Here is a 10873-nt window from a genome sequence, read left to right on the forward strand (position 1 = left end):
TGCCCCTCGGCCCACCCCCTGCCTCCCCCGCCACCTGCCTGGACAACAGGCCTGGACACTTCAGCAGTGGGGCTGAGGGGACTGGGCGCCGCCATCTTTGTGACAGAGTGACGGAGTGATGACTAATTGCATATTACTCTTTTATTACATAGGATGTCAAAAAGCACTTGTCAAACTCATTATTTCAGTGAGTTTCTGATAGCACTGTAACTGTGTAAAACAAAGGCCCAAAAATCTTTATGACCTAAACTCCTGCTCACCCCTAACCCCTGGGACACTCAGATGCTTGTGAAGAGATCTCAGAGTTGAATGAGCTCTCCACAGTCCTCAGCTTTGCATGGAATCCCTGGACAAACAGCCAGCTGTGTGGCTCAGCATCTGATCCAAACACAACCCTCCACGTGACACTGCTGAGTGTGGAGCAGGGAACTTATCTATAAGTGAAGAGGCCATTCAATAATAAAGCACACCTGTGGTAACGGTGACCTGGGCCCAGCAAGTTAGATTCCAGTCCTGTCCCTAACCAGCTCTTTGCCTCTGACTTCCAACAATAGTTTAACCGTATCCTTCACCTGCTGAGGCCGGAGCTGGTATCCCAGCTGCAACAGTGAACAGGACGGATCCACGTGTTCCGAGTCCCCCTGAGCTCCATGAGACCTTTCTGAGGCTCACACTGAAGTGTGCAGAATGCCCATCGGGCATGCGATTTCACTGAGACCCTGTGCCTTCAATGACCTCCTGAAACACAGCTGAGCCGCAAACAGGTAGAGGTGGGTACCTCATTCTGCTTGCAACTTGGGCTGAAAGTGAACATGCCTTTCTACTCAAAATCATTCACTTTAGTGGCCTTACCTCTTCAGCATAATGAACTCCTCATCCATCCCAACAAAAACAAAACTAAACAAAATCTCCAAGCAAAGCCCAGGAAATTAATGTTATGTACCCAGAAAGCCTATGCACAGCTCAGCAGCGTACAACGAAGGCCAAGCTCCACCCGCCCACCCACTACCGGGTGCAACTCCAGCACTGAGACCAAGAAGGGGCGCAGACTCCATCCCAGCAAAGTGGGGAGAACGCCACGGAGCCGCTGTGTCTACCTCAGCCCCTGGAGCGAAGGAGAAGGGCCAAGAACTGCCACTTCAGGCACGGGCTTGTGGCTCAGAGCTCCAAAGTGTTTGTAAGGGCACACAGTTTTCCTTCCAATACAAACGGCGAACTGTACTGTAATACCTATTTCCTACTGGGAGAAAAGGGCCCAAGTTAAAAGCTGCAATCACATGCTGAGATGAATGCCGAAGCTCGGACATTTACTCTTTGCTCTAAGGTACACACTGAAGTGTTAGAGGTCCTTGCATAGCGTTCTCAGAACACATTTAAAGAATCCCCCTCAAAAACAATGCAAACTGATCTACAAAGTCTGAAGAACATACATCTGGGAAATTCACACACGAACATCCCATGCTGGAGCGACAGGCTTTGCTAACATACTTGGATAAAGTGGCCAGAAACTAACCCAGACCTGTAACATCAGAACCTCGCGCTCGGAAGAAAGCTTCCCTGCAATGCACAGGAAGAGGGTGAAAGCCACTGCCGACGGACGTGCCCTCACTGCGCCGCCGAGGGAAAGACAGCAGGCAGGGCACACTGGCGTGCATGTTCAGTCTGCGGCGGGAATCTGTGGAGGCGGAGGGCCGACTGCACTTATGCACAGATTTTCAGCTGCACAGGGGTCAGGCCCCTAACCCTGCGTGGTTCAAGGGTTAGCTGTACTTGTCTGTACAAACTGCCCTGTCCTGCAACCCGACACAGCCTGGATCAGCTCTCGACTTCAAGGACAGTATGCCACTCAGAAGTACTCTCATGGGTGCCAGTGTTCCACTGAACAGCCAGCTCTGCTCAGTGAGCAAATGTAAGAGGCAGAAGAGACGGAAGCTGGGGAAGAGGACTAATGCAAAAAAGGGCAGGAGGAGAGACAGAGGGACCAGACACAGAGATGAGTGTCATTTTCTGCAGTATCTGTTCCTTCGACAGTAGTCTCGGGCCACGAGGAGTAAAGCTCTCCTTCGAGAAGAGCTTCACTTGGGGTCAGGATCACTGCAGAGACAGGGCAGCCCTTCCTGCGGCTGTCTAAGCAGTCATTCTCCCCACACTGGTCATGGGAATTCGTCTGCGCTCACAAAGAGCCTTGACTAGGAAGCCCACAAGAAAACCTTAAAGAATTTTAGCCTTGCCCAACAGGCATGGCTCAGTGGTTGAGCGTAGGCCTATGAGCCAGGTGGTCACAGTTCAATTCCCGATCAGGGCACATGCCCAGGTTGTGGGCTGGATCCCCAGTGGGGGGCATGCAGGAGGCAGCCAATCAATGATTCTCTCTCATCACTGATGTTTCTCTCTCTCTCTCTCTCTCCCTCTCCCTTCCTCTCTGAAATCAATAAAAGTGTATTTTTTAAAAAGAATTTTAGCCTAGAATACAAGAACTTTTCACTCTGCTTTTAAAAAAATAAGACATCAAATTAAATGTTTAAAAGGCATCTGACAAATCTTGTCACTCTTACTCATTAGTGATTCCCAAAATCTAGCAAATAAGGCCAATTCCTCATTGAGTTTTCTTAGCTGCCCATCCAAATTTGAGAAGGCGGTTAAGGTTAGCAAGAAAATCAAATCGCAGCTCTGCCACGGACTAGCTGTACACAATCTCAGGCAAACTGCACAAACATCTCTAACCCTCAGGTTTACTGTCGACAAAACTGAAAGTAATCACAGTGCTTGCCTCATGGTAATAATCTGAAGGACTAAATGAGACCGTGTGCGTACAAGTGTCCACACAATCAGCGCTGGCTACTGTTCTTCTTTTATAATCTTGTTAAAATATGTTTTTATTGATTTTAGACAGAGAAGAAGGGAGAGGGACAGAAAGATGGAAACATCGATGAGAGAGAAACATTGATCAGCTGCCTCCTACACAGCTTCTACTGGGGATCGAGCCTGCAACCCGGGCATGTGCCCTGACCAGGAATCCAACCATGACCTCCTGGTTCAGAGGTCGATGATCAACCACACTGAGCCTCACCCAGGAGCAGCGCTGGTGATTGTTATTCCCATCATGCCCTCTGCAGCAGACACAGAACTGGCACTGTTCCGCCACCAGCTACTGCCCTGCAGTGCGTGGCTCCTGCAGCTGGAGCCTGGCACCAGCAGAACAAGGAGGGCTGGGTCCCTGAGACTGAATGGTTTCCCACGTGGACATGGGACGGTGGCTGCAGCAGCGACAAGCTGGACATGGCCAGGAAAACACTGGGTGTGGTTTCAGTGGGACAAGCTGGAATTCTGCCTCAGCACCTTCAAAAGCTCTATGACCACAGACCGGTAACTTAACTTTGCTCAGCCTCATTTTCTCTGTGGTGAAAGGGGAATGTCACACTGATCCTTGCACACCAGCTCAGTGTGCTGTCCACCATCCTTTCCTTCCCTCCTCCTCATCCTGTAACTTTCTAAGGATAAGTGCCTGCTGGTATAGGCATGAGCTTGTCAACTGTGATAACCAGAAAACAGCATGGGTGTTTTATGAGAAAATGTAGGTTGATACAGGAAGTGGCTTCTCTCCTGAATTAAGAATGAACCAATGGGCAGCTGGATAATGAGATAATGCCACCTTTCAGATAAGAAGTGAATCTGAGAAACTGTGCAATAAAAGACAAGCTGCTGCACGGTGAACACAGCCTAAGAAATGCAAACCTGAGTGGCTATGTGATTCCTATGCTAGTTTATTTTCATTGACTTTCAAGTAATCTTTCATTCAAACCAGGTTTCCAATACCCTGGGGTAATTTCATTTATCCTTCAGCATGTCATAAAAATTTCAATTTCAATATAAAATTAATTTCCATCTAATTTACAACCCTGGAAAAAAGGGAGGTTCAAAAGAAAAGGATACCAAAAAACAAATAAGGAACTGAACACCATGAAGTTCAGAAAGTGCCGTTCTCCGGGGAACAGCCACGTCTCGCCCTTCCAACGAGGCCAGCGCCGAGGGGTGTGAGCAGGCCCTGGACGCCGGCGGGCCCTCCCCCTGCGCTGGCTCCTCTCAGACCGAATGAGGCCGGCTGCAGGGTGAGCAGAAGGCAGCCATGTGGTAAGTGAATGTGGCACCGTCCAGGCCAGAGTCAGGCTCACAGCTGAGGGTATCAGAGGTTCAAGTAACTCGGTGTATAAGGAACAATTTAAAAGGTGTTTTTGAATCCATTAAATGTGCCCACCCCCACCACTCCTTTCCTCTCTACCTACCCCCTCATTGCCCAAATTTTACCCAATTCCCTCCTAACCCATTTTGGGGAAGCTAGGTAAGAAAGAACATTAAAAAAAGAAAAAAGACGCTAGGAAAAAAAGATGACTTGCCTATTCTACTGACCATTTCCCCCCATTCTAAGGAATGTGCTCGGAGAGATGCCCATCACAGAAGTCCCCGGCTCAGGGGCTGGTGCTCACTCAGAGAGGACAGGAGTCAGAAGAACTCATGCTTTGGGTGATGTCCTGACCACAGGCCACTCAAGCCTGCAGACAGTATCCTCCCCACAACCCCACCAAACCATGGGCTACTCCTCAGCAGAAGCTGTGAACCTTGCTGTATAAAGACAAACACGATTACACATGAACACAGCCCAGACCCCAGAGCCTCAGGGTGCCATGTGCTCTGTGCGGCAAGGAGACTGCTAGACCCCAGGACGGACGCCCGGCTGCACACACCAGGCTGCTCAGAGAGCCCCTCCCGCCCCCCTCCCTCCAGCCCTGGCCATCCTGAGAAGACACAGGCCAAATGTTTGCACCTTCACTGTGTCCAATAGAGAAACAAACATAAGAGATCATCACTGACCCAAGACTCCTGCAATGAGAACCCGGCCTGCATTGCCCAGCCAGGCCCCTCAGCTGGTGGGGCCTCCCAGGCCATCAGTGTAGCCCACCATCCATGCACACACCTCACAGATAACTGTCTGAAGACTCCAGGGAAGAAAACCCTTTTACCCATGTGGATCTATAGCCTATAGATGGTAAACTTTTCATTCCAAAGCAAATTTCAACACAAGTGCCTCCACTTTTCCGACAATTCTCTTTGGCTAAAATTACCCTTGAAGCAATGACCATTTTCTCCAGGCTGTGTGTACATCAGGCCTCAAATCAAACAAAAAATAATGTCTACAAAAAAATGTCCGTGGGCTAAAAGCTAACTGGCCTGCCACTCAGGAAAAGAGGACCCTTCGCAAGTGACCTGGACAGAAGCAGCAGATGGATGAGGACTGGCCAAGCTGAAGAACCACACCAACACCTGCATCAGGACAGCAGCTTACACAGAAGCTTGCGGTGTGTGCCAAACCTGGGCACCCAGCCAGGACGGCACACGCACAGTCAGGGGCACCGATGGCCATCACAGCTTTCAGACTCCACTCCCAGGCAGCTCCGTCTGCAGCTGCTGGCGGGGCCCTAAGAGAGACAAGTTCCCTGTCTCTAAACAGCTGTCTTGGTTTCATTTCAGCACCTCCTAACAGTCCCCCAACCTGCATGTCCCACAATCGCGGAACCAGGAGTTGCCCGTTTCGCGCCCACTTTCTGCCACACTACCTGCACCGCCGGTTCCCTCGGAGACAACACGGTGCCTCACCCTCAGTAGGTACCCAGTACCTACCTGCTAAGTGACTCAAGGGACCCTGAGGACTCCCCACTCTGCAGAGGAGACATGGCACTGCAGGCTGTCTGTTTCCACGGTCACCAAGCTGGAACTAGGAAGTGGCACTGGGAAGCCCACAAGAATCGATCTCTCATTCGAGTATTCTGCCTCTTGGCTTACAAACATAAAAAGGGAAGGGAAAGCGCATTTCTACAAAGTTAGTATCCTTTTCAATATATTCTACTGAAAGTTTAACCAATTTCTGAGATCTGTTTTCTTCTTTCCTTTCTCAGGTGACTTCATGCTCCTTAACCTGATAAGAACGTGTGTGCGTACACCTGTGGAACACCAGATTCCTCACAGAAGTGCTAATTCATGACTGAAGAGCTGTTATTAAAGTCAGATTTTTCAACACACCAAGAGGGAGGTGGGAACGGCACATAAACCAAACAAGAAAGGTGCGGGCCTCCCAGCCCCAGGGACCAGTGCAGCCCTGAGCATCCCAGGCTGTGAGGTGGAGAAAGTGAAGGGCAAAGATAGAGAAAGGGCAGAGGGGCCCAGCCGGTGTGGCTCAGTGGTTGCACGTCAACCTATGAACCAGTAGTTCCCGGTTCGATTCCCGGTCTGGGCACATGCCCAGGTTTCGGGGTCAATCCCCAGTGTGGGGCATGCAGGAGAAAGCCGATAAATGATTCTCTCTCATCACTGATGTTTCTAACTCTCTTTCGCTCTCCCTTCCTCTCTGAAGTCAATAAAAACATATTTAAAAAAAAAAAAAGAAAGAAAAGAAAGGGCAGAGGGTTCCCAGCAAAAGGGATTATCTGGATCCCGTCCTCTTTGTGATGAGAGAAAATGAGGGTGTCTGACCTGCCTGCATTCCTTATTTCTAAACCTGACTCATATATTCCAAGTTCAGAGTCAAAAAATGGTAAATAAAAATAACACAGGCATATGAAACCTCTTCAATAAGTTTATCTGATGGTAACTGGCTGGTTTCAGTCCCAAAGTGGAACAGTGGGGACGTTTTGGCTGTTATGCTTGATTGTTTTTAAACGGCAAATGCCCAGAGCATTTATTCCACAATTTCTTCAAGGTGAGCAAATGGACCTCTATTTCAGGAGCCTCCCTGCTTTGAACAGCTCCACTCACTGCAGTCTAGACCAGTGGGTGCCAACCTTTCAGACCTCAGGGACCACTGGTTGGCAACTGCTGCTCTAGACTCTTCTTCAAGAGTGAAAAAGTAAGGTTTACTATTCACATACAGTACCCACCAACTTTCTCTGGAAAACCCCATAAATTACTCAGATGCTCTGCTTTACAACAGGTTGTGGCTGTTCCTTTGAATTATACGATCTGAAACCACTCGTGCTAAACACACGCGAAAGAGACATTCAGATCCTGGGCTTCTCCACAGAAAACGCCTCTGCCCTCACTCCGACAGTGCTCAGTCTCGGGGCCCGCGGGCAAGCAGCTCACCTCCGAGGGCTCCATTGCTCAAAAGGCTGCTGCACCTGGGATTAAAAATGGCGGCGGAGTAAGTGGATGCTGCACGGACAAGCTTCCAGGACCAGACTGGAATTACAACTAAAATACAGAAAAACTTCATGAATAATCAACAGAAGACTCACTGGAGACAACCCTGATACCCAAGGACAGGAAGTGAAGGCCACATTGAGACTGATATCTCAGCTGTTGGGGGGTTGCCACTGAGAACTCTGGGATCTATCCACAAGCTGGGCTCCCAGCAGAGAACAACAGAACTGAGAAGGTGCCCACATAACACCTGGCTGTGAAAAGCAGCAGGGTTGCTGTCTGCCAGGGAGACATGGCTGGAAATGCAGGCACCCTCTTAAAGGGCCAGTGCACAAAATTCCCTGTGCAGCCACTCACCTTGGGCTCCGGCAGAGGGCGGGCAGAGTGGACGGAAGCTGTGGGAGCAGAAGCCAGGGTTGGGGGCTCTGGGTTAAAGCTCAGAAGGAAGACACACAGGTTTCCTGTGCTGAGTCATTCCATCACTCTGCAGAGGTCATGTTTCTCACACAGACATTTGCTATACAGGCGACCTTGCCTAGCGGGGAAGACAGATGACCCACCCTATTGGAAAGTACCTTGCCCCACTGTGAGAAGTTGCTCAGACCCATTAAGAGACTGAGAATAACAATTAGCCTCCAGGCAGAAAAAATAGCTCCATCCTGTTGAAAAAAACTCTTGGCACACCTGTGGACGATTGCTTGAGGGCAATTCAAGACAAAATCCTATCGGTCTGTAGACAGAGGCCCTCTGAAGACTTTGAGTCTTTGCTGGATATAATTAGTCAGAAATACCTAATTAGTTAGAAATACCGTTTGACACTATCCTGCAATAGAGATTGAGAGGTGTAGCAGATCTACCTAATACAGTGGTTCTCAAACTATGGGTCACGACCCCTTTGGCGGTCGAACAACCCTTTCACAGGGGTCACCTAAGACCATCCTGCATGTCAGATATTTACATTACGATTCATAACAGTAGCAACATTACAGTTATGAAGTAGCAACAAAAATAATTTTATGGTTGGGTCACAACATGAGGAACTGTATTTAAAGGGCCCAGAAGGTTGAGAACCACTGACCTAATACATATTACAAACCCAAACGGACACCCAAAATGAGGAGACAAAAAAAAAAAAAAAAAAACCCCCAAATGAAAGAACAAGGGAATACTCCAGAAGAAGACATAAATGAAACAGAGATAAGAAATTTATCTGATACAGAGTTCAGAATAATGATGGCAAAGATGCTCAACAGCGTGAGAAAAAATACAGTAACTATGAAACAGAAATAAAGAATGACATAGCACAAATAAAGAACACATTGGAAGGAATACACAGCAGATTAGGAGAGGCTGAGGAACGGATCGAATTAGAAGACAGGGTTGAAAAAAATCACTCACTCAGAGAACCAAAAAGAAAAAACAATTAAAAAAACAGGAGGACAGCTTAAGGGAGCTGTGGAACAATGTGAAATGTAACACTATTAGAATAGTAGGTGAGCCAGAAGAGGCAGAAAGGGAGGAAGGGATAGAGTAGGTGTTTGGAGAAATAATGGTAGAAAACTTCCCTAACCTGGTAAAGGAAAAAGTCACACAAGTTCAGGAGGCACAGAGAACCCCCAGCAAGAAGAACCCAAATAGGCCACGCCCACACATCATAATTAAAATGCCAAAAATTAAAGACAAAAAGAGAAGGTTAAAAGGAGCAAGAGAAAAGCAAACTGTTACCTACAAAGGAGCTCCCATAAGGCTGACACCTGATTTCTCATCAGAAACTCTATAGACCAAAAGGGAGTATCATGAAGTTCTCAAGATACTGGACAGCAATGATCTGAAACCAAGATTACTCTATCCAGCAAGGCTATCATTCAAAATAGACAGTGAAATAAAGAGCTTCCCAGACTAAAAGAAAAAAAAGGCTAAAGGAGTTTGTCACAACCAAGCCAGCATTACAAGAAATGCTAAAGGGACTGTGTTCCAATTTCTATGGGAACGTATGCACAGGTGACCCAGAGCGCCTCATTTGGATATACCAATACAGACGTCAAAGGGTACTTACTATTAATTAATATGGCCGAGCTTAACAAAAAACTAAGAAGAGAGAAGACACAGGGGATTAACAATGCAAGAAATCACACAGGTTTATTTACCAGAGAGATGATGGGTTTCAGTCCTTGGCAGGCCACCCGGAGACACTTGCTGACAGAGACACACGGAGGTCGTCAAATACGCTGGAGCTCGGTCTCTTGACTTGAAGAGAGGCCTCAACAGTCTGGGCTCAAAGGCAGAGCAGGAATGGCAGTTTGGCAGTTTCCAGGGGGGAGGGGAACGGCTGTCTGTGGAGGGCAGACAAACGTCTGTCTGCTGCTGTGAGAGTCCTTCTTTTATGCCCCATGGATGGGCTTCTTCAGTGTCTCATATCAGTGTGCTCCGGTGGCCTTCTGGGCTTATCAGGATACACACGCAGGGGGTTACAAGGTACTTATCAGGAGTGCACACACAGGGAGTTGTTGGTCAGGAGTTACAAGTTATTTGTCAGGAGTTAACATGCAGGGCGTTACAAGTTACTTATCAGGGTCTCACACACACACACACACAAATTAAGTTCCTCTTCGAAGTAAAGTTTAAAATTCACTCTAATAAAAAATATGAAATTTGATTATACTATCTTATACTAACTAAACTTATTACTATAACAGACTGCTGTAATGAGAAGAAGAAAGAGAGAAACATAGGCATATAGAATTGAAATGGCAATAAATACTTATCAATCATAACCTTAAATGTAAGTGGATTAAATGCTTCAATCAAGAAGGCATATGCTAGCTGAATGGATACAAAAACATGACCCAACTATATGCTGTGTACAAGAGACCCACCTCAGAATAAAAGACTCACACAGGATGAGAGTGAAGGGATGGAAAAAAATTTTCTATGCAAATGGAAAAGAAAAAAAAAAAAACTGGGGTAGCAATACTCATATTCAACAAAATAGACTTCAAAATAAAGGCCATCACAAGAGACAGCAAAGGTCACTGCATAATACTAAAGGGATCGATCCAACAAGAGGATATAAGCCTGGTAAACATGTGCATTCAAAATAGGAGCACCTAAATATACAAAAAAAAACTTCTAGAGGACTTTAAGGGAGCGATCGACAATAATACAATCATAGTAGAGGACTTTCAACACCCTGCTAACTTCACTTCTTCCAGACAGAAAAATTGACAAGGAAACAGTGACTCTAAAGGACACACTGGATCAGATGGATTTAATTGACATTTATGGGACATTTCACCCCAATATACATTCTTCAGAATATACAGTCTTCTCAAGTGCACATGGGTCATTCATAGACATAGACCACATGTTAGGACACAAAACAAGTCTCTACAAAGTTCAAGAAGACTGAAATCATAACAAACATCTCAGATCACAGTGGAATGAAATTAGAAATCAACTACAGTAAAAACACTCAAAAACATTCAAACACATGGAGACTAAATAGCATGTTATTAAACAATGAATGGGTTACCAATGAGATAAAAAAAAAATAATTAAAAACCTCCTGGAAACAAATGAACACACTAGTACAACAACTAAAAATCTCTGGGACACAGCAAAAGTAGTCCTGAGAGGGAGGTTCATAGCACTACAGGCCTACCTACAAAAAAAAAAAAAAAAT

General features: G+C 46.7%; 1 protein-coding gene across 33 annotated transcripts in view; it reads right to left on the bottom strand.

Moving 5' to 3' along the window:
• MAP4K4 (mitogen-activated protein kinase kinase kinase kinase 4) overlaps positions 1-10873 on the bottom strand; it is a 187947-nt gene that overhangs the window by 131660 nt on the left and 45414 nt on the right. For 30 of the 33 annotated variants that reach the window (XR_001362622.1, XM_014541902.1, XM_014541887.1 and 27 more), the window contains exon 1: positions 7135-7164. The exons of 2 other annotated variants lie outside the window; for them this stretch is intronic. Coding sequence is in view for 29 of the 31 variants with exons in the window: in XM_014541902.1 (XP_014397388.1) it covers positions 7135-7149 (15 nt within the window). In the remaining 2 variants the exon portion in view is untranslated. Of the gene's footprint in view, positions 1-7134; positions 7165-7548; positions 7649-10873 lie in introns of those variants that run through there. One more of the 33 variants, XM_014541898.1, reaches the window with a different exon arrangement.

This window comes from Myotis brandtii, unplaced genomic scaffold (genome assembly GCF_000412655.1).
Source record: "Myotis brandtii unplaced genomic scaffold, ASM41265v1 scaffold281, whole genome shotgun sequence".
NCBI classification, from domain to species: Eukaryota; Metazoa; Chordata; class Mammalia; order Chiroptera; family Vespertilionidae; genus Myotis; species Myotis brandtii.